Source organism: Filicampus tigris, chromosome 11 (assembly GCF_054856515.1).
Source record: "Filicampus tigris isolate MCC_2025a chromosome 11, RoL_Ftig_1.0, whole genome shotgun sequence".
In the NCBI taxonomy this organism is placed as follows: Eukaryota; Metazoa; Chordata; class Actinopteri; order Syngnathiformes; family Syngnathidae; genus Filicampus; species Filicampus tigris.
In genome coordinates, this window is record NC_141227.1 from 23,370,271 (window position 1) to 23,394,495 (window position 24,225).

At 44.1% G+C, this 24,225-nt stretch overlaps 1 protein-coding gene across 9 annotated transcripts; it reads right to left on the reverse strand.

The window, feature by feature from the left end:
- Positions 1-1,660: 1,660 nt before the first annotated feature.
- Positions 1,661-24,225, reverse strand: six2a (SIX homeobox 2a). 9 transcript variants are annotated; one of them, XM_086045773.1, is made up of 7 exons: positions 23,626-24,221; positions 18,938-19,019; positions 15,020-15,065; positions 14,756-14,809; positions 14,446-14,642; positions 5,577-9,252; positions 1,661-2,701 (listed from the first exon to the last, which is right to left on the reverse strand). In XM_086045773.1, the coding sequence occupies exons 6-7, from the start codon at positions 6,134-6,136 to the stop codon at positions 2,227-2,229; spliced, it is 1,035 nt and encodes a 344-aa protein (XP_085901899.1). In that variant the 5' UTR covers positions 6,137-9,252; positions 14,446-14,642; positions 14,756-14,809; positions 15,020-15,065; positions 18,938-19,019; positions 23,626-24,221; the 3' UTR covers positions 1,661-2,226. The 9 variants fall into 9 exon arrangements, with proteins under 9 accessions (XP_085901899.1, XP_085901896.1, XP_085901898.1 ...); XM_086045770.1 differs by lacking the exons at positions 15,020-15,065; positions 18,938-19,019 and having other exon boundaries at positions 23,626-24,111; positions 24,202-24,225; XM_086045772.1 differs by lacking the exons at positions 15,020-15,065; positions 18,938-19,019 and having other exon boundaries at positions 23,626-23,704; positions 23,775-24,221.

A 24,225-nucleotide genomic window follows, 5' to 3' on the forward strand; every position in this document is an offset into this window, starting at 1 on the left:
GTGAAAGATACGTTTCTTGTGCGCAGGAGAAACTTTCCGGTGCACACGAGAAAACATTCCCCCCCCCCCCCATGTCCCTTCAATTATACAATAACTTTATTTTCAAAACAATGAATGCGCAAAAATAAAAAAAAAATGCACCTCAATTCAAAGCCAAAATTGAAATGGTGAATTCTGCAGTTATTCAAATAATGCTCCCAATTAGTGCACAATGGTACACTTTTACGATTACACGGTGAAGCACTAAGCAGCAGTCAGCACTGTGAAGTGGCTCCGTCTTACTGGAGGCCGCTTGCGTGCTATAAACGTTTGACCCCTGACCTCTGTGATGGGGAGCTAAGTGAAGAGTTTCCCCAGTGGGACCAGTAATGTGTCACACTCGAATGTTCCCCCCTTGCTCCCACCTGACGCGGAGCAAACAAACAACAACAACTAAAAGTCTGACAATCTGATGGTCATTCATCTAACCTTGGACGTAGGAAACAAGTTGAAGCTGAAGATCAATGAAACTGCTCAACAATTACCCAAAATCACCTTTGAATGTCGGCTTTCAACTCAAATGGACAATTTGAAATCCACTAAGGCTGTGTGTATGTGTGTGTGTATATATATATTTATATACAGTATATATATATATATATATATATATATATATATATATATATATATATATATATATATATATATATATACTGTATATATATTTTTATATATATATATATATATATATATATATATATATATATATATATATATATATATATATATATATACCACACACACACACACTTGTTTTCCCACAAGATGTATTTGTTAAAACATTTGACGTTTCATACTCAGCGACACGTGCTTCAAGTGCCCAAGTTGAAGTGTTACTGATCACTTTTCCACACGAGAAACGTTTTGTGGGGCCTGCTTTGTGTTTTACGAGACTTTTTACGCGCTCATTTGCGTGGGAGAACATCGCGTTTACGACACGCTGCCATGGTAACGCTTTTGACGTTATCACGTTGTTTCTCAGGCTTCTCATTTGTGCCGTTTGCCGCTTCACCACACAAGATTTATGAGACGAACATTCACACAACGCGGGAGACGAAAAGCAACGGCAGTGACGTCATTATCATGATGACCAAAGTGTACACTTTTTTTTTTTTTTCCATTTGACCAATTCTGATTTAAAAAATAAAAATGCAAAGACCACTATGGAAAGCACACCTAATTCGTTCAGTTTGCATTGAATTCATTTGTATCAAATATCTGTCTCACTTTCATAACAATGTCACAAAACACATTTGGAAAAAGATCTGCTTTTTCGAAAGCACTTGTTTTACATTTGAATAGAATTGTTTGATAACCTAAAAAATATATATCGTAAGCATTTTTAAAGAGAATCGGTCAGAGTGAATGGTAATAAATGGAAAACTTTTAAACGGCTGTCAATTGCTCTCAGACTTACATTGAGTTTGATTTTTTTTTTTTTACTAGCTTCAGATAAGGTACAAAATTAAAGATCAAATACAGTCAAAACAGAGAAGAAATACAATCATTTTCTGTGCCCTTTTTTCATTTGTTTACGAAGTTCTGTTCTGACATTAATCCGACATGAGAGGAAAAAGTTTTTTAAAAAAAAGTGTCGAATGAAAGAAATGGTCCAAGTGAATTCAAATTTCTTGTGTTTTTATTGTAAAGGGTATAAGAAACTATAGGCGACTCCTTTTAGGCTTCATCATGTCAACTTCACATGCAGTCTTTTTTTTGAATCTCCAAATGGCGATAGTAATAATAATAATAATAATCATAGTAGATGACTGAAAGTTCTTTCATCTCATGAGGCTCTTGAATAAGACACTTGAGGAGAACGGAGACTCCCCTTTTCACTCCCGGCCTGCACAAAAACAAGTTGCATGGGCTCGCTAGGAAAACCCTGTAAACCAAGAAAAACAAACCGAACCCACCTCGAGAAAAAATTTGCGACCATTAAGACGTTTTTATTTGAATTGTTTTCAATAACCTGGCGAGTTACACTTTTGCTAAAACACTTTTGCGTTTGTCCTTTTTCCACCCGCCTCACCTTTGTTGTCAATTGAAGAGAGAAAAGGTCTTCCTTTATTTTTAAGTGCTTTCTTTTACCAACCCCCCGAAAAAAAAAATCCCACTGGCACATTTTTGCATGTTCTCAGAAAAAAAAAAAAAAAAAAAAAAACAGCTGTCGACCAAATCCTTCTTCTACGATCCCAAGTCCACCAAGTTGGACGACATCGGGTTCAGAATGGAGTCGTGATGCATCGCGTGGTGGTGAGGATGATGATGATGATGATGATGAGCAGGAGGAGGAGGAGGATGATGATGGTGATGATGATGGTGGTGGTGGTGGGCCGAGTCAGCACCGCCGCCGACGCCGCCGACGCCGCCGGCCACCGGGACAGCGCTGGGTCCGGGCGGCGGCGGGAGGCCGTGCAAGGGGGCCAGCTGGGCTCCGCCGACGCCGGTCGGGCCGAGCAGCAGCGCCGGGCTGGGCGACGTGTGGCGGTCGGGCGTGCCCGCGGGCGTTTTGTCGTCGTCCGAGCTGCCCAAAAGAGTTTGAGTTCCGTTCAGCGACGAAGTCAGTGCGTTGCTGCTGCTGCTGTTGTTGTTGTTATTGTTGCTGCTGCTGTTGTTGTTGTTGTTGTTGTTGTTGTTGTTGGAGTTCTCATTGTTCTCCCTGCAAACAAGCAAAGGCGGTCAATGTTTTGCGCGGTTCTTTGGCTCGTGAGCAAATGACGCAGTCCCAATATATGACAAATGACTCACTAGAGCTAATACAGAGGAATAATAATCATTGGAAAGTAAGCTTTCCATTAAAGTGGAACTGGCAGGCATGAATACAAATGACAGTACATGGCAGTTATATTCATAATACGTCACTTTTGAGCAATAGAGGCTACACTACATGCATGTAATCTGTTCACTCTAAAAACACTTGGGTTAGAAATAACTGAATTTTGGGTCAAAAAAGGAGCAATCCACTACTTGGGTCAATTTGACCCAACTTTCTTTTTCTTTCTTTTTTTTTTTCAGAAAACAACCCCCAAAATGGGTAGTTTTGGACAACAAGCGAAAAACCCGCTTGCTTTGTTGTGCTAACAACTAACATTGTCGCCATAAATGCATGTCAATATTTTACATTTAAAAGTTGTTCCCAATTGCCGCCCCCCAAAAATGAAATAAAAGAAATTGTGTTTCTTATAGTGCAGGTTTATTTGAATCCTACAGAAAATGTGTTTTTCTTTATCACGCAGTTTTTTAAAATTGTTTTTGTGGTCTTAAAAATTCTGCCAATTTGTAAAATGTGAGAAAACCGTATTTCATATAATAATAAAAGTGCCTTGTGAAAATACTGAACTCGTTTCAGAAAAGCACATTCGTGAAACAAAAAGAAAATAATGAGACGGCTGCAGTAATAAGTTCTACACAAAAAAATTCCATATTTTACAGATTGTGCCAGGGTGTGCAACCGCAGCCCAACTGTCGTGAATTCCTGTTTGTCGTTATAAAAAAGTCTTTTGTGTGCATTATTATTCTTATTATAACTATAGCAAAACATTTAGGGGGATTATAGGGCAGTTGGATGTTTACATTCTTTTTTAAAAGCAGCTTTAATTTTGGGCAACCGTTTTTTCTTCCTCTGCGAAAAAGTGAAATGACTTGATCGTGTTGTCGTCGGAGCAAATGCGGCAGTGCAGCTCGCTCTTTTTCCTCCCTTTCTGTGTGTGTGGGGAAGCCGTGATTGATTTGCAGCTTTCAGCCTCGAATTAGTGGCCTGAGGCTGAAAGAAGACACCCACCGACCCACCCATGCGGCGTGCATGCAAACACCTGACTGACTGCAACATGTCGTCTTCTTGCACTCGGACTTGGGAGTCTTTTCTCCTTTGGCCAAATGTTGTCCGTTTTCTCATCCGATAGCGGCGGTTCTCGAAACTAAAAGACGCCGAGACTTTTGGCACCAGCTGAGGGCGTGGCCTGTCGTTTTGCTTGCTTTCATCCATGAGGACCACTCCAAGATCACAACTTTGGCCTTTTAATGGCGAGCGCCATGCACAGCAACTTTTTTACACCGAATTGAACTTTTATTTGAAGACAAAATGTATGCTATGGTGTTCTTTTCTTTGACTCATTTTGTTTAGCACAACATATATGACAGCGACCAATAATTAAAAAAAAAAAAAAAAAAAAGGAGTACTTTATTTTTGGCAATACAAGTGACCCAGGATCTGTTTTAGGTCCTCAGCCATTTGGAGTAAAAGCTGCACAGTTGTCACGATGTTGAAGAGTGACTAAATACAAATATTCACTAAGCTGTGGGAGGGGTTTGATTTATATATGGCAGGGGGGCTAAATTTAGGGCCAGGGACCCCAAATGGGTCCAGTTTCATTGGAAATGTTTAAGAAGAAAAATAAGGTTTTCAAGTATATGTCTGTGGAAATGAAGATGATATTTTGGCAACCCCTGAGTGAGGTTGACATGAATTTGCTTTCCTATCTTTGGCAGGGGTCCTAAATGTAGGGGTTGGGGCTCCCAAGTTGGGGCTTGATTGCAGGGTCATCAGGGGTCAACTATTTGACATTTACTTAATTACAGTCATGCAATTGCACATCTTTTGTACAGTGCAGTCCAACGCTTTTCCTATACAGCGGAGTGAAAACTTTAGCATCAGGGCCCCAATGCCAGGAATTGATGAGTTAATACTGTGAAAATCCATTTACATTAATTACACAAATGCAAGTATGTCTTTGGTGTACATTATTCATGTTGTGGCAATAGATGATGTCGTTTAGTGAGGCTGCAAACAAAACAAAAAAAAAGTTTGAGAAGTTAGGCCAGGACCTCAACTTGTGGTTTGATCAGGTCGTCACAAAATACTATTTTTATCACTAAAATATTTTCCCGCCCGATATCTCAATTCTATGGCAATTTATGTTGGGATGTATTTTAGGGAGGTTGCTTGCTTGCCTGTAATGAACGAAAACTTGCTCGAATGTTAAATGTGCAAGTACAACTGCTTCGACTGTAAAAAGGGAGGAAGAAAAAAAAAAAAATCAGCCAGGGAACAACTTGTGGTTTTAACGGCCCATCAAGAGTAAAATATTGTTGCCAGTTTTACACATTGAACGTCTTCGGCCTACATTTTGGTTGCTTTGACCAACATTATATCAATTTTATGAGCAGAATGGTCACGTGGAGGTAGAATATAAATCCCCCAAATCCATATTTTCTACGCACGAAAAAAGAAGTCCAAATTATGATATTAACAGGTAGTCCGAATTCTGAAAAAAAAATGTTAACACTCCTCAAAGTGAGCTCGTTGTTGTATTTTTACTGGGCCACATAGTGGAACTCAATTCGTTGGAGTAAATGGCGACTTGGAGGCATATCTCGTTGTTGTCGGTTTGAACTGCGAAGCACTTTGTGCCGCGCGTTCAAGTCGATTCGTGGCACTTTGTTGGCGAATTGAGCTTGGTGGGCCACGCACTAGAGTTGAGCTGCAAACGAATGGTGCGGCGGACGAAAGGAGGCTTGTCCCTGTCGCAGCTCACCTCTCCTTGGCCTCGGCGGCGCGGTCCCGCTGCCGGCGGTTCTTGAACCAGTTGCTGACCTGCGTGGTGGTGAGTCCGGTGGCCTCGGCCAGCTCGCGCTTCTCGCGCGGGGACGGGTAGGGGTTGTGCGTGTACCACTCGCGCAGCACGCTGCGGCTCTTCTCCTTGAAGCAGTAGCTGGTCTCCTCGCCGTCCCAGATGGAGCGCGGCAGGGGGAACTTGCGGCGCACGCGGTACTTGCCCACGGCGCCCAGCGGCCGCCCGCGCAGCTTCTCCGCCTCGATGTAGTGCGCCTTGAGCCACAGCTGCTGCAGCTTGGGGTGGTTGTGCGCCGAGAACTGGTGGCTCTCCAGGATCTTGTAGAGCTCGCGGAAGTTGCCGCGGTGGAAGGCCACCACCGCCTTGGCCTTCAGCACGCTCTCGTTCTTGTGCAGGTGCTCGCAGGCCGGCAGCGACCACAGGAAGCGGCCCAGGCGCTCGATGTTGCCGCCCTGCTGCAGCACCTCGCACACGCACGCCACTTGCTCCTGCGTGAAGCCGAACGTCGGCAGCATGGACATGGTGGCGGTGGCGGTGGCGGTGGCGGTGGCGGTGCCGGTGGCGGTGCCGGTGCCGGTGCCGCCGCGACCTGGCGCGACACTTGCCGCGCCAAGGGAGCGTCCCTCCCCCGCTCGCTCAGCGCAAAAAGTCCGCAAAGTGACGCTCCGCACCGGCCATGGGGGAAGGGGGGCACATCAGACAAGGCCCCGAAAAAACACACGCAAAAGCCCACCACAACAACAACCCCGAAACCAAATCGGTCCTTGCTCCAAAAGTTGGTGGGGAAGAGCGGGGGGAAAAGTTGCTGCCGTTGCCGCCGTTGCCGCTGCTGCCGCTGCTGCCGCTGCTCTTGTCGTCCTCTTGCGCCTCCTGCTTCTCAGCGCTCGTGGCGGCCCGAGCTCCCTTTTAAAAATATTATTCCAAGCTGGCAAACACGCGTGGTCGTGGAGCCTGATTGGTCGGTCACCCGAGCCCGGGGACGGCGCGGACTAGACAATAGCCCGGCGTGGAATTATTCGCCATGGTGACGCTGTCACTCAAAAAAAAAAAAAAGTAACCTGACGCGCGTGGAGGTGGAGGTGGCCTTCTTCCCGGCCGACACGCCCACCGCTGGAAATATTACGCACACACTTCACTCAAGTCCAAAACACTTTTTTGGTGTTTTGTTTTTAAGAGGTTCACCTCACTTTGACGGACACCTGGAGGAGCCAAAGAGCGTCTGGCGACGGGGGCGCGCACGTCTCTTGTAGGAGCGCGCACAAATCAACGAGGACGACGTGATGCGCTCACTTGCAAAAGATTAAAAAAAAAAAAAAAAAATGAAACACGATCAGGTCGGCGTGTGTTTACTTGATATTCACTTCAATATCTTTTTTTGTACTGTGAACGACTATGTTACAATTAGGCGCGTCATGGAAACAATAAAGTTTGCTCGTCGTCCCTGTTGACTTTTCCAAATGGGAAAATTTGACTTTTTGATGTCATATTCAAATGTGATAGTTTAGACCTAAGAAGGGGAAATTGCATCATTAGAATTAGAATTTCACATCAAATCCATTGGTTTTAGGTTTCTATCTTTCTTTTTTTTTTCCCATAAAAGGCCATAAATCACATACAAATCAAAAACTCAATTGATTTACAACCCCAAAAAGTCAATTACATTTTGGAGAAAGTTAAAACCCCAAAGTATTAAAATTTTGGTTTGGGTTGCAATGTGTGTCTTCACAAAAATGGGACTAAATGATTGGCAGATATTGAAATAATCTCTATCTACCCGAACCTATTCTTCATCAACTCACATATTTACATCCATATAAATGAAATGAATAAGAAAAATACCGATGAAAATAGTTGTGTACAAATATTTGAACAGCTAGCTAACTGTTCGGGTGTTTCAACAAGACGACGTTTTTGGATTCAATAAAGTGATTTTGCCGGGAGCATATTTTACAGATGGATGATGGATGATAGTCAGGAAAACAAAAACAATGCCCGCTCCCTCCAAAAAACAAAAACAAGGACGCCATTTCAAGCCCATCTTGCATGTGGAAGAAACCAAATATATTAGCTAATAACACGCTTGTAATGATGAATGACGACAGTCACATGCAGTCACGTCGTTTGGCACTTTGCAAAGAATGCCGATCACAACAAAGCGGGCATCTGCCTTCCAGTCAAGTAGAAAAAGGATCAAATGATCAGCTGCATACGTCAAACAAGAGCACTCAAGTTGTTCCATGTGCATTATGATTGGATTTGACCAACATTCAGCAAACATTATAAGGGGACACTTTTGTCCAATTTCCTAAAAGAGCTTAAGCACAAAGCAATAAACAAATGAGCCGCTGACCTATACGTCCAATTCGCGTGCAGAAAAGACAAAGTCAAACACCACCAAGGGTAAAAGTGCATTTTTGTGGATGCCGAGTCGACCTGAAATACTGAAGGACAAGAACGAGGCAAGACTGTGTCCACACAGGCAGAAAAAACATTGCCATTCAAGGGACGGAAAAAAGGTTTTGGGGCATTTACTCCATTTTAGTTCGCCAAGTGGCCGAACAACTAAAAGTCCAGGTACATTTTTTATCTACTTAATGTATCTGGATCCAGATGAAATGGAGTCAATTCAACACACCTTTTTTTTTTTCAAATGAATATACAAAAAATCGAAAATATAAATTAAAAAAAAATTCAAGTTATTATACTTTTTAAAAATCTGTCCATACCAATGGAATTACAAATAAAACACACACACAAAATACCACCAACAATAACAATAGTTTGTCCAGTGACAACCTGCACCCATTTTAGCCAATCAAAAGCCAGAAGAAAGTCATACCTGGAACGCTTTTAAAGTTTAGCGTAGTATAGTACATTAAAAAAAAAAAAAAAAATCTGATCAAGCATAATTAACAGCAAAATTAAAAGGGACACGGGTGCACACAATAACAATACATCATTAATCATTATTATAATTAGGCTTTCCTGTCCGCGTTGTTGAAAAATCAAGTTTTGAAATGTCTCCACCTTATTTACCCGTTCCAAGAAAAATTTAAGAGATAAAAAAATATTTGGTTAAAATGACAAGTGCGGACATTGCCAAAGGTGGTGTGACGAGTGCAACGGAGCACCCCAGAGTGCCGTGCTGGGGCCCCTGACAGTGTTTGTAAACATCGCTTCATCACAGATGAAGCCTGATCAAAACTCTTGGGGAGGAATTATTCCCACCGCTGATGAATGCAGCTCGTCTTTCCCCTAATCGGCCCGCCGCCTGTTTTCACAACCTCCCGCCGCCGCGACCTTTCGCTAATTCGGCTGATTGCTGCAAGATGTCGCCGAGGCGTATGTGCGATGGCGGGACCGGAGCGACGCTGGACGACCCGCGGCGAGCGTTCCACCTGAGACGAGCGCCGCGAGGGGCTGATGAGGAACATTCTTGAAGGACGGGCGCGCCGTTATTAAAGCCAGAAGCTGGCCGTCCGCACCGCTTAGCCGCACGCCAGTGACGGCCCGGGCCAATAATTGTTTGTTTACATCCATCCCGTTACCTCAGAGGAAGAAGAGGAGATGAAAGCACCTTTCGACACTCAGACCCGTTTAGGCTTCTTCACATTGGGTGTCTTGAACACTCATCGACCTTGACAAAAAAAAAAAAGCAGAAAAACAAAAGTGAATTACTGAACAATTCTCATCTTTTATTGGAATTGAAAATTTGATATCTTTTTTTAATAGCTCTATTTCTGTAGTTAAAAAAATGTTTACCACCACAATTATTATTATTATTACAAGCATGGCAGTTCCCCAATTTAACTATAACGAAATATAGTTTTTATATGAAATTGTGCAACAATCCTACTAGGTTGCTGGGACAATTAACCAAGGTCAAAAACAACTGGTGCAATAGAAAATTACAGCAGAAAGTTGCTAAAATGTTCAAATAATTACATGTGATTACGAAGTGATTTTTAATTTATTTTTTGCTTCACAGCACGCATAAGAGGTAGCATTTAGTTGATTTCTATTGTTAATATTTGTAACTATGTTTGGAAGTTGGTTATTTGGACTGTGGCATTCGTGCCTTGAGATACAAGTTCAATTCTCAAATCGTCTTTCGCCATTGAAATGAATGGAATTGACATTAATCCGATCCAGTCAGACACCAAAAAGTTTTGTAACATTGAACTTTACAAAAAGATACAATAACGACATAATCAGATAGAATGTAAAGAATTCAACCATTTTTGGCAACTTTTTTTTTTTGCTTCAGTTCAACAGACATTGTGCGCCTTCATATCTAACGTATGCGTGACCTTGCCACCTGGGGGCAGTACAATACTAACAGAGACCCACGAAGAAGTGTTGGGCATGGACTTGACATCAACTGAGTCTTATTTCGTTTTTTTAATGCTCAGTGACAATAAACTTCAATTGGTTCAAAGAAAAAACAAACAAAAACAAAAACAAAAACATTCATCTCATGAGACAATAGAGCGGATGTATTGCAAAATGGGCATCATAGCAACAAGTGTCTGTGTTACAACAACCTTTGTGTGTGTGTGTGTGCGCGTGCGCGCGCATGTGTGTGTGTCGTCGCTGCTGAGGTCAATCCCCCTCCATCAGTCACTCGGCTTGGTGCCTGTTTATTTTCTGGCGTTTCGCTCGCAGTCTTTGCAGCCCTACAACACTGCGCTCCTATGCGTGGGCACAGACTACTTTTTTTTTTTTTTTTTTGTGCCGGGCCGCAATTTGGAGCACTTTTCATCGAGGCATTTCATGTTCGCTAACCCTTAATGGCGAAACGCGACCTCAGCGCTGCCTTTCGTCAAAAGCTGCGGCGCGGACGGACGGACGTGCGCTTAGCTGTGCGGCTTCATTGGAAAACCGCCATTGTGGTTTAGAATTCGGGGGCCGGGCAAACTATGAGATGCATGCAAGTCTCGCTAATCATGCTCTACAACACAGGTGTCAAACTCGCAGCCCGGGAGCCAGATCCGGCCCGGCTCGGCTCGCCGCATCATTTGACGTGACCCACGAAAAGCAAATGATGTGCATCCATTTCATTTGTCTTGCTAAAATATCAGAAGTGCAAATTTTAGAAACACTGAGATATTGCAAGCATTTTTCGTTTCCAACTCCCCTTTCAAAACGAAAGTAATAATATTTGAACAATAAACGTTTTTTTTTTTTCCTCAAACCCAATTTGTTGTGTACATGAATGTAATATGAGACGACGGTGCGCTTTCTTTTTTAAACTCGCTATTTGATGATCAGCTCCAAAATCCTGATTGTGTAAAGCTGATTCAAAAGTAATTAAGTTAGATTACATGTTACTTTATCAGACATACGACATAAAAATGACAACCGGTTTTGCCAATACTTAATGGGAAGTATATTTTTAACAGAATGTAAAAAATGAAAAAAAACAAAAAAAATCCCCCCTCCCCCAAAAGTCACACCTAAGAGTTGCCAACTTTTTTGGTGCGTATTTTCCTGTTGTTGATCCAGCTTGAGAGACGTCATCGAGTCAAAGCGTAGGCAATCCGTTTTGCTTTTGGGTGGGGACAACCTGCTGCGGAGATCTCCAGCGGATCAGATAGAAGTCCCGCTCGCTCGGCATCAAAGTGAGCGGAAGGCTGCGACGCGTAACCGGATCGTGATCGCCAATTGCTTGTGATCTGGCTACGTTGGAAGCAGCTATTAAATGGCTCTTGGGGGCCTGCAACATGCGGGACCAGTTAGCTTGCCGCCTTTGAAGGAGAAGAAAAAGACGAGCCGCCGTCGCCGCCGCCGACGGCCGCAATGTTGTTGCAGCGGCGGCTACGAACTGGGCGCGGGAACTTGTTTTGGAAAGTCAACGCGGACGAGCGGCCGGCGACGAGTGTGGATTTGATGTGTGGCTTTTCGCTGCCGGTTATTTCCTCTCGGCAAACGCGCCACGGCCGGAGCAAAGGCTTCCTCGCTGCTGATAATGACAGCTCTGCATTGGCCACGTGGAAGAAAGGCCCGCGAGGGACAGCGGGAACGTATATTTATTGACATTTTTGGGGGTGGCTGGTATTAAAAATGTTTTCGGGGGTCACCAAAGTGTCGCCAATGACTTTGCGTGTGATTCTTACATGCTGGGGATTGCAAAAGTGTGGTGGGGGTGCACCCTCCAAAGGGTGCGTGATAACTTTTATGGTGGCATAATAGCCATGGGGTTTGTCTTCAATTATTTTTGGCACTTGCTTTGATCATCATGACATGAGGGATTCAAATGGGCTTTTTTTTCCCCAGGGTGTGTGGGAAAGGGGGTGAACCCCCTGCGCACCATTTTTTGGGGGAAGATGTGTAAATAAAACATTCTGTGAAAAGGCTTTGCAGTAATCCCATGCAGTTGACCTCATACATACATATACAGACATATATATATATATATATATATATATATATATATATATATATATATATACATACATATATATATATATACACATACATATATATATATACATACATATATATACATACATATATACATACATATATATACATATATACATATACATAAATATATACATACATATATATACATATATATACACATACATATACATACATTCATATATATATACATACATTCATATATATATATACATACATACCATTTTTTAAAAAAAATTCTTATTTTTATGTGAATGGTGTTTCCGCCTTACAGGCATCGCATTAACGTGAAAATTATTAGTTTTTTTCCCCCAAAATTGGACACAAGTGTTTTTCGCAGGACAGCGACGATACATAAATATGCATATATTTTTGAATGAAATTGTTCATTTATGAAATCTTTTCTAGAGCATAGTATCTCTTCCTCGCTATAGTGTGGAGTCCGCTACATGGTTAGATGCTGTGCTCTCATGCATCATTCTTTCATTTTTTACAGCGCCGGAAGTCACACACCAGGAAGGAATTTACTCAAAAACGAGGGGCTGTAATTAGCGAGGTGCTAATGCTCGAATTTGTCCCCACGGCCGCGTGCGGGTCTTTTTACGGCCCGCCGGCGGTTTGACTTTTTTTACGCAGCCACGACCCGGCGTCGCGGGCCGTATGGCCGTAAACAGTCGTCCGATAGAGTCAGCCGCGGCAGCGACGTTGCTGCGGGGCACCGCTGGAGGTAACATCGCCACACGGCCGCGGGGCATTCTCGCACTGCAATGCACTTTAGGCAGCAGCTGCACAACTGGCAACCGCCGCTATCAGGCTCATCAGATTTTGAAATCAGCATTTAAAAAAAAAAAAAAAAAGGGGTTTTGCGGTTTGCAGGCAAGCTTCAATCGATAGTTTTGGACCCTTAGCCAGTAGCATGTTGTGCCGCCAAGTGTGTTGTTTGCGCTTCAATAAAGTCATAGAGTCGATACGTCAAGAAGTTGTTTCCCTGATAAGAACAACGTAGCTGCGTAGATGCCGTTTTGCCTTCTGGAATCATGGCCAACGCGGAAGCGCGTGGCGGCTTCAACCGAGGGAGACCACCGTGATGAGCGAGCATGAGCCCATAATGACGAGCATGGCGAGCTCGCGGCCGTCCAGACTTTTCGGATCAGTTGTGGAGGTCACATCCAGTGAAAGCTGCCGTGCAGAGGCGGGGGTAGGGCGGGAGTAAGGCGATCTTTCCTCCCGAGCAAAGAGAAGGGATTACTGTCTATTTGCTTCCAAATTGCAATAATAGCCAAAGTCTCCCCGTCTACAAGGCCAGCCGCACACGTGCTGCCGAGACCAGCGCGAGTTTGCTTGCGCGTCCGTTTTGCTGTTGAGGAACGGAAAACGTGGAAAATCGTCTGGCATCTTTTCAGGAAATTGACACACGGCCAGCCGCGGGGCTCGATTTGGAATTTTTTTTTTCGAGACAGCGCACCTGAGCCGTGGCGCAAATGTCAGCGGAACCTGATTTTTGCATTGGTGCAATGTTTGCCGCGCAGGCGTACGTGCCAAACAGCTTTTTGAGACTCGAGTGCGCGACAGGGGAATGAAAGGAGCTGTTTGATTAGCCATGACGGAAGTGGGCTCTGACCGCCCACACAGCGGCGCAGACCTCCCTATTGCAGAATTACAAATATCGGGTATTACCCCAAAGTTTGGCCAGCACGCAGGATTTATGCTAGTTCCGTAAATAGAGGCCTAACAATTGTCTAAAGGTGTGAATGTGAGCGTGAATGCTTGCTTGCTGTGGATGTACGTGCGCTGTGATTGGCCGGCCGCCGGATCAGGTTGCGCCCGGCGCCCCCACTCCCCCTTTCTCTTGCGCAACATCAGCTGCGATAGGCTTACGCACACCTGTTACCCGAAACATTTGAAGCGTTATAGAAAATTGATGGGTGAACGGATGGCGAGTTTTGATAAGAAGGCTAAGAAAAATCGTGTCAAGCTCGGGAGGAAGCCAAAGTTCCCGCAAACGTCGCGTGTGAGGTCTCCGTCTAATTCCATCACATCTTTCAGCCTCTTCCAAATGAATACGCAGTTTGGAAACACAAGCCCCTTTTGGACGCGCGCTAATTCTTTCTGATGCTATCAGCGCCTCGTGCCCGCGAGGCCGGCAGATGGCTAATCCGGTTGCGGCGTCTCATCGCGGGCCGCCGTCCTAACGAGGGAATAATTTCATAAGAGGGGCTCGGATATTCATCACGGCTTGGAAACAGGCCATCGTAATAACAGACACGTTTGCTCCCCGCTTGGCTGCCGATGTGCTTTTATGTACGTGTGTGCGTGCCAGTGGCAGCCAGGCTCAGCCAAGCTAATTGACGGGCCATTAATGGAGAATTTACACCTTTGGGTCAGGTCAAAGCTAATCATTGCTCACCATGCAGCTGCAGTCCACACGCGGCTGTTTCCCTCCAGACGTTCTCTCTTCATTTCCACCTTTCTTTTGTCTCCAGCAGGCCATGATGAAGAGGCCCGCGAACAGAAGAGAGGGAGATGAAAACGGAACGCTCATAAATTCCGGGACGCGGCCGTAAAAACGGCGTAGCCGACCGACCACATGGGGACAGGGCCCGTCTGCGAAAAGATGAAATTATTTACTGCTCAGCTGGAACTCGCAGTGGAACCTTCAACGAAATATACATCTATATATGGAGACAAGTCAACACACAAAGAAAAAAAAAGAAGACCTTCTTGAAGTTTGGGGCAGTTTATCACTTGGGATCCCATCCTTGTGCAGTTTCCTGCAGATGAAGGAGTGCCTCAGGGTCAGGAAGTTAATACGACGCACACAAATGCACAGAGTGGTGTAGCAGGTTGAAGGTGGGCGAGGGGGGGGGGGTGCGGGGGCGGGGATAGAGTGGTCGGGGTTGTTGCTGTCAGAGTCATATTTACATCAGCCGGTGTAATATTCTCAATAAAAGCCAAGAGGACAGCAGGCCACCATAACTCACGACATGCAGGCAGGCAGGCGGGCAGCTGTTCGGACTTCATCTTCCTCTGACAAGACCCAAAGGGGGCTGGGCGGGGGGCGGGGGGTCTCTCGGGGGGGCAAAGAGGCCAAAGTGGGAAGATGTGTAAAGAAGGACAAATATACAAAAAAAAAAAAAAAAAAAATTCCAAATGGGGTGTAGAATCATTCCAAATGATCTTTGAAAACAAGTGCAATGTGTTTGGTGACACACAACTGCCAAAAGGGAAGATGAACGTGATGAGAGCCGATGCAACACGACAACAACGACGACGATTGCGGTCGTGCTGTGAAACGGTGCAAAAAAAAAAAAAAAAACACGGAGCAAATCTGCAGTTGGATACAAACTTGTATCTGTCTAGATAAAGATAAAGTATCCAAAAAAAAATCCATCTAGCCATTCATCAATATTGTGTTTAAAGCGTATTTTACTATGTTATGTCCATGCAGTTTAAAAAAAAAAAAAGTAACCAAAATATGATAGATTTCCTTAAAAAGCCAGCCTGCTACGAATCAAATTGTTCTGTGACAGAGCAAATGGGCATTTATGGGCTGTAATAAGAAATGGGTCACTGCACCATAACGTTACGGTGACAAGCTGCTGTATGTACGAACGCACCAATGGAAATGAAATCAAACGTCCGAGCTGAAGTCTGCGCTCCATTTCGCGGCCATCAAGTTTTGTTTTTTTCTTTGAGACAAACGTGGCTGAAATCGCTATCGTAGAGTGCGCGGGTCCAAACGTGCCTGCGACCAATCACGTCGGCGTCGTGTTTCATCGTTGCGACGGCGTGATCAGCGACCGCTTCTCCACTTGACCTTCGAGGAGTCACATCAAAGCGGGCCGCTGATCAGCTTCATCCGAGGACCACCGTGACCGGCGGACAATCAGCTCGCCCAGGAGGGACTTCCTCGGGGAAGCGGGCACACGCCAATGGAAGACTTTGATCAGACGTCAATCTTTTCTTTTCTTTTTTTTTTTTAATTGAATGACATGGTGCGGAGATGTAAATGATCTATGTTTTACAAATGTTTTAGAGCAGCTTTCATAAAGGGAGCATCCCGCAACGTCGAGTGCTTTAATGTGGATTACTTCCACTTCAGGAAGGAGGAATTTCAGACTGAATTTTGCATTTTCAAACCCAATTTGCATTCCATTCCACCAAAAACCACAATTAGATTGTCATGATATTTTAGCATTAAAAGAAATTTACACGTGTATTTATGAATACAGAAACATATTTTGCGGCGGTACTCGCAAACGCTGTTCTTTTAGGCCAATTGTGGCGTAAACTTCGCGTTGGCTGCTAGGCAAATGCAGAAGGTAGATTTTATTCAAACAACAAATAAAATGCATTATTAAACACGTCATTTATGCTATGGTAAATGTTGAACTAAGCAAATAACTCGAAGGGGTTGCGCAATGTCGATTGTGCGCATGTGATCACTCGTGTGTGCAAAGCTAAGACTGGAGCGCTCGTGTATCAATTGCCAAACAGAGGAAGTGATATCAGATACTTAAAGACCAAAATTGGCTTCGACACACACACACACACACACACACACACAAAAGCACACACGCGCAGTTCTAAAGTTCTCTAATGGCCAATAAAGTCAGGATGTTCGTTCCGCCGCTCAGCCTCACAAAAAAACCAAAATTGCTGCGAGTAAAAGAACTCTGCTAAAGTTCTGCCTAATGAATACACACTCGCGCGCACACACACACACACACACACACACACACACACACACGCAGAGTAGAGAGGACACACACATTAACCTCAACATGTCTTTTATAAGCCCTCAGCTCTGTGGGGACGACTGGAACGGAACGGCGTATAAAAATACTAAACATTCTCGAGCACAAATGTTCTTTTTGAGCCTGAGCTGAGCTATAAAAAAAAAGAAAAAAGTCAGACAAAGGCCTAAAAAGACAGAAAAGATGCAGATGAAGCCTTCCACATCTTGCCGGGAATCGAGCACAGGTTTGGCCTAAATAACTGCTTTAGTCTAAAAAATGATGAAGAGAACCAGACGAGCGAGGTCCTGAAAATTTATAGCCAGTTTCCTTCCTGGTCAACATGTGTACGTTGGTCCGTCAAAAAAACAAAAAAAAAACTTGCCATCCTCCCTCAGCAGGTAGAAGATGGCCTCCGTCCAAACGAGCGTTTCTGTAAAGATGGCCGACTTGGCTGCAGAGCGACGGCTGCATGTTGAGAATCCCCCTTCTCACTTTTCGATACGTTGACGTTTTTGACGTTGACAGTAGCGAGGCCTTTACACTTACGCTCCACACACGGAAAGTACAGCGTTGTGTGTGTGTGTGTGTGTGTGTGGTGCAGTGTTGCTTTACATCAATAAATGTCATTGTAGCGCTGACATAATTGAGTGCACGCACGACTGACCAAGTACTGAAAACTCCCCTGCTGTACGCATACACGCACTAAAAAAATGGGAAAGAAACACTTTTGCTCGGCTTTGGTCGTAATGGTCGTCGTTTTCCGATTCATAGCAAGTGCCAGCAACCATTTTGTTGGCGTCGCGACTCCAGAGACGCGACGTTTTAAAAATAGCTTGCGAGTGATGGGACATTGTGATTATCTAGGAAAGCCGTAGAAGTGATCATTTGAAAAGATGTTTAGAAATGACGTGCTGCATATTGATATTTATTGTTTTGCACATTACTGCGGGGAATCGTTAACATGATCCGTGTCCTCAAGTAATTGAAGATCATGGATTCACAATGATAATAACAACAATAAGATTATTAGAGGTCATTTGAGCAAATGTGTTGTCTAGGGATGTAACGATTCAATCCCTGATTCGAGTTGATTTCCGATTTTCAGTTCCCAACTTCGTAATTTTTTTTTTTTTTTAATGAATGACTCATTTTATGACAAAAATGTTTTTCTTTAAAACATCTGCATTTTGTCCTTTTTGTAACTTTAAAAACAAACCCCCCCAAAAAAATTTAAAGAGGAAGTCAACCCAAACCTTTTTTTTTTTTCCCCAAAGAAAAAAAATGTTCTATGCAGGCCCACGAGCTGAAACGGCATTTCACTTGACAGTTTGGAGTGTCAAAAATGGAAGTGACCATGGATTGGATTTCCAGTGGGAAAAGTCAACCGGTTATGTTGAACCTTGCACGTTCCAAGGCCCTCTGTGCACCTCCGACGCAGTGAGTCACAAACATGTAAAGTGCATCGTTTTCCTGTTGATCAAAGTATGCGGTAGCTTTTCCAGCAGTCAGCAGAAAATAAAAAGCATCTTGGAGGCACTTTTGACATTTTAGAGCACTTTTGGCAAATTCGCTAGATAACCCTGAAAGCTTATCCCTGTGCACCTCAGCACATTTTTTTTTTTCCCCGTGCGCGATCATTTCAGGTAATTGAGGCAATTCCCAGAGCCGCGTGCACGCAATCGCAAGAAGGCCGACTTTGGTCAGCCGAGAGCTTTTAAGGAAGCGGCCGAGGCGGGTGAGAGGCGCGGGTGTCGATGCTAATGTAATCAACGCTCACAGTTACCTGCCTCTCACCTTTCCCGCCGCCGCAATCCAAAGCGCCGCTTGTCCAGCAGTTTGCATTGGGCAAACATGGACGAATATCTGCCGGTCGGGCGCGCGTGTTAGGCGGCGTACGGCGGCCACGCCAGAACTAGCACGTCGCCTCGGAAAAAGGGGGTCGCCGTTTTCGTCAGACGTGCGCCGCAGACAGACAGGGCAAAAGGAAAAGCGGCGTCCAAGAGAAACAGAAAACACTCGCTCGCCAATGTGTGGTCAAAAAAAAAAAAAAAAAAAAAAAAAATAGGGTGTCGAGTGAGAGGCGGCTGCTGGCCTTTCGCCCGGAGAGAAGAGGTGGGGTGGGGGTGGGGGCGGGGGGTGGTCGTCTTGGTTCAGACATACCTGTCGCGGGACCGCAACGTTTCAAACGCGGCCAGCTGCGGAGGCACAACTGGCGAGGACGCGGCAAGGGAGAAAGACGAAGCTGCAAAGACAGGAAGACGGATGAAGAGCATCGGAGACGATTCGGAGAAGCCAGAGAGGAACGAGCTCAGCTCGGCAGAAGAGGAAATGATACCAGATATTACGTCCTCTCTGCCAGGCGCACGGAACTTGATGTCGGACCAAGTGTGAAGTGTTTGTGCGGAACGGCACCCACGGACTAGCTAGCTTGGTATTGACCTGCTACGGCGTTTGGACGTTTCTCGGGACAAAACTGAAAGTTGCAAAACAGTAAGCGCGTTGCTCAAAACAACGCAACTCCAAAATGAAGTGCGTTACAGTAATCCAGACAAGATGGGACAAAAGTGTGGTTTACTGTTGTGAAAGGAGAGTCTTAAGACAACTACCTATGATTAAAAAAAAGAAAAAAAGATGGATTTAACAACATCACTCGTTTGCCGGGCCAAATCAAAATCGCCGTTCAATTTAAAACCCCAATTCGAATGTGGCCCAAGTCAAAAGGTGAGATGTACAAGGCCCATTGGTAACAAACATCAGAATTTATGTTTTCTTTCCGTTCAAGAAGTTTAGTGCTGTCCAGTCTTTGAGTTCCTCCAGACAGGACAAAAGTGGCTTGAAGGAGAAAGCGTCCTTTTTGCTTGGCGGGACAGAGATATCCGACCGTCATCTGCATAGCCATGAAAGGAAATACCGTGCTTTCTTCAGAACATGGAACCCAGGGGCAGCAAGTCAAATGAAAACTGCAGGGGCCCCAAAATTGAACCCTGTGGTACACCATACGACACTGGAGCAGAGTGCGACTCACAGCAGCTATCTCATATTGATCTTTTGATGGTGAAGCGAAATGTTTTCAGTCTGCAGAAAAACGAAAGGAATTGGCCTCACCGTTTCAATACGGAAATGAAGGCAAAATTGCTCAAGTGGATGTAAAGTAAAAAAAAAAACGCAGACGCGGCCTCAATTTCAAGTCCAAATGTCTTCTGGTAGGTCGTAGGCAAGCTTGCATTTGCACTCAGATGCACTGCGGGCGGGTAACGCGATCCGCCGCGCTACCAAGTGACGGGTAAAGTGAGACCTTCCTGTAATCAAAAGAAACGTCACGCTACAATAAAGGCCGTTTAGCGGCCGCGGGGCTGGACACGGCTGCTGGAACGAGGAACAGAAAATGACACCAAAAGCTGCTGAGGAGAAGTGCGGGAAAAAAAAGAGCGCGACGAGGAAGCAAAGACGACAGCAACAACAAGTTGACGTCTTGGCTGGATGACTGAATGGGGAGAAAGACAGAGAAAGACAGATGCGCAGAAAGACGGACGAACCGCGAGTATGCGGGGCTGCCCTCTGGTAACCAATCATCTAAATTCTTCTGAAAGGACACGTTGCATTTTTTTTTTTTTGAAAGGTTGAACTCAAACTCCGACCTGCTCTTCAATCCAACCCCCAAACTGAGATTTCCTTTTTTCCCAATTTTGAACGTACGTGAAAGAGTTTCAACTCGGCTCTCGCCAGGGCCCACCAAGCCCTCCGACGGCCCGAACACACGAAGGATTGTTCCTCGGTGGCTCCGCCCCCCTGCCCGGCTACTTCATTAAAGGTTAATTGCGGCAAACGCGCACATTTCTCTCGCTTCGTCCACGAGGAGCAGCAGCAGCAGCGTGCGTGCGTGCAGGCCAGCTGAGGAGATCTGGAATTGATCAACTTGTTCAGGAAATGAGACCTGAGCTTTACCTAACTCGATGTGTGCGCGTGAGCGTGCGTGCGTTCTGCTACAAAACCAACATGTGGCACTTTGCACATTGCGCGCACACACACGAAGAGAATTTCTGTGCTGCTGGTGTCATTTTTAATCAAGAATATGATCCCTCATCCCATCTGGGCTTTCTGGGTTGGTGGGCTTACACACACACACACACACACACACACGCACGCACGCACACACACACAATACATGCAAATAATGGCGACAATGTGCAGGGTGGCTGATGCCGAGACCACCAAGCGCACGCTGGCTGTTGTTGGCAGAAGTGACGACCGTGACCAATTTTTTACAGAAATGAGTTAACAAGCAGAAGAAAAAGAAGATGAAGCGCTACACGAGGTTATGCTACGCGAGCCTATGCTAGGCTAGGCTATGTTTTCATAGCGCAGCGGCTAGCACTTAAAGGCACCGCGGCTAATGAGGTTAAATCATTCTGTGAACAATAATAATAATAAAAAAAAAAAAAATGTTCCTCATTGAAATGGATTGAAATGCCAAAAAGAAAAATAGCCCCGTATTAAATAAAAAAGTGGATATAAAGAAATGGTTTTCCCAAGTGTTCTTACTATACCTACTGTAGTATCCATGTGCTGCATGGATGTGTGCCTTTCAGGGGCGTGGCCAAGCAACTGGTGCATCAATGGATGGACAGCAGATCTTGATATCGGATATCGTCCCCAAAAACCCTCCGTATCGGATTATATCGGTTATTTTTTGCACTTCAAAGAGTATCATTTGTTTTGATTGATTTTATTTGGCTTATTTCTCAGGGTCCTTTCATTGATTTTGTATTTATTGTATTGAAGTGCAGTACATTCTCATGTTTGAGGTTGAATTTGTGTACGTAATCCAAATGTTTGGAATAATTGGGTCATACAGTATTTCATCAGACCTGCTGTGACTGACTATTGTTCTTTTTTTGAATAGTAGCACGTGATCAAGTGTCTCCTAAAATTCATTCTAAAAAAGGAAATAAAAACATGCATCATACCTGCTGATATTGTATCGTATTGATATCGGTATTGTATCGGAAGTGAAAAGGTTGTATCGGGACACCCCTAAAGGATAGCATTTATTATGAAATGATCAGTCACTAAACTATTATTTAATAAAACACAAAATAAATAAGTAAATGCCGTAAAATAAACATCGTCGGCCATATTGAATAATTGCCATTGTCATTTTTCAATATTTTTTGGAAAGCAAGAAAAAAACACAATTTTTACAACATACATTGTTTTTTGTTTTTTTTATTGGGTCTCTTTCTCCTTATGCTTACTTGTTCACCCTTCTGGTTGAAGTTTTTGTTACACTACCAATAAAAAAAATACCATTGTTTGTTCTAAACATTTTTTTTTCTTGTTTTCCGAAAATATTGAAAAATGACTGGTGACGACTATTTTTTTTTTTCATATTACTAATACTGTACAAAATTTTTTTTTTTTTTTTTTAATTTTCATTTTGATATCGTGTGTGTCTGTGTGTCACAGGACAGAGGTCACTAAGATAACATTTGGTGGACCACCTGCTGGGAAGCTCAGCTTGCCCAAGACAAAAGTCTCATCTAAGCCCTCTCGGTGTCTTTGGCGCATGTACGTGTGTGTGTGTGTGTGTGTGTGTGTGTGTGTGTGTGTGTGTGCGCGCGTTTTGTAAGGTTTAGCCGTGTACCTGCAGTGGACGGGGCGCCAACGTATTTGATTACTGATAAGGAAAAAAAAAAAAAAAAAAAAGGTGCTACAAGAACCACATGCAGAAGAGGCGGCAAACACACGAACGGGATCACATCAACACACGTGGAGGAGAGAGCAAATCGGAACCATAATACAATGAAAAAAATGACATCTTGTCGACAAAATCGATGAACACGTCATTCAGCTTCGATGCTACATGATGGCGTGCAAAATATTTGCAATCCACTCCAAATGAATTGCAATTTAGCAGTTACACATTGCATTTAATTAGGTAACTTCTCAGCATATGTTTTGATGAAGTACAAAATTCTCGAGTGCTATTTTCCCGCTAACAGATTCCAACCATGTTTTGTTGGCTTTTTGGGGATGCTGAAACGGATTCATGGCATTTCCGTTCATTTCAATGGTGAGCGACGATTTCAGTTCTTGCATCTTTTAGTATGTTGAACATGCAAGACAAAAGGACGATTTGGTGGTCTTTTTTTTTTTTTTTTTTTTTGTCTTCCACCAAACAATAAAGTGGCCACGCCGCTAATTTATGAGGTGCTTTTCAAGTGGTTGCAGGGGCCAGTAAATTTGGGGGGCACCTTTGGGAGCCTGCTCACTGCTGCAGCGGCTATCGCTATACATCATGTGGGCGGATGCGTGCACATGAGTCATGCGTGTGTGTGAAGTTTCAAGCAAATCCCCATTTCATAGTCACGCTTATTTGCTGCCTTTGACATCAGGTTTCTCAGGGACACACTAAATCTCTCCAGACAAACTACATTAATGATAGATGTGCGCGATCTTGTTTCACTGCGTGTGTGTGTGTGTGAGAGCAAGAGAGGGAGAGAATTGAAACTGCTAAAAGCTAAAAACCAAAGCAGAGTGCCACGGATGTGAACGTGGTTAGTGATGATATTACATCAACTGTTGGAAAATTTCCGAACTGTTAACTACGACTTTCAGTATCTTACAACAATGTGCCTTGTTCATATTTTCAATTTTTTTTAAACTTTTTAATCTGCATTGGAAAAAAAAACGGACTTCTTTTTTTTTTTTTTTTTTTTTCAAACTGCAGAGGCAATTTTTCAAGAACTTCCATACAGGTGTAAAAGTAAGTCGACCAAAGTTGTTGCAACTTTCAGCTGGCCCCATCAGAGGTCACCAAATAAAACTTAAAAACAAAAACGACTCACCCTTTGATGATGTGGCAAAGGCTTAGCCTTGAAGGGTGTGGATAGTGGGCCGTTCGCTGAAGGCAGCCATCAGCCTTGTCTATCATTTCAAGTGTAAAAATAAGTCAAAAAGGAATCACGTGTAAAGAGCATCAAAGAAAACGACTCACCGTTTGCCGATGTGTGACGAGGTTGAAGGTTGCAGAGCGGGTGGCGGGCTACAAACAAATATCAACAACAAATTGTGTGTACTCACTGTTTAGCTCTGATGATGCGTGCCAGTGAGGAAGATTACAGCTGGTGCCCGGGAGCTGACTTTCCCTCCCATGCAATCTGCAGACTTTGTGGCTTTTGTGGCCGTTTTAAGGCTGAGCAGTCACACAGTGACACGTGCAGCGGAAGGCTACCGGGCAAAAGCCGGCATTTTCATCAACAACTGGGAGCCTTCTGGGGTGGCTTTACAAAAAGCCAAAGAAAAAGCTCAGCACACTTGTAGAGTTAATCCAACTGCAAAAAAAAACAAAAAAACCAAGAAGCAGAAATGAATGGACCTTGCACTGATTTTTATAGTGAATGGTCAACATATGAATACTGTACATTTGAAAAATGCCAGGCTCCGCC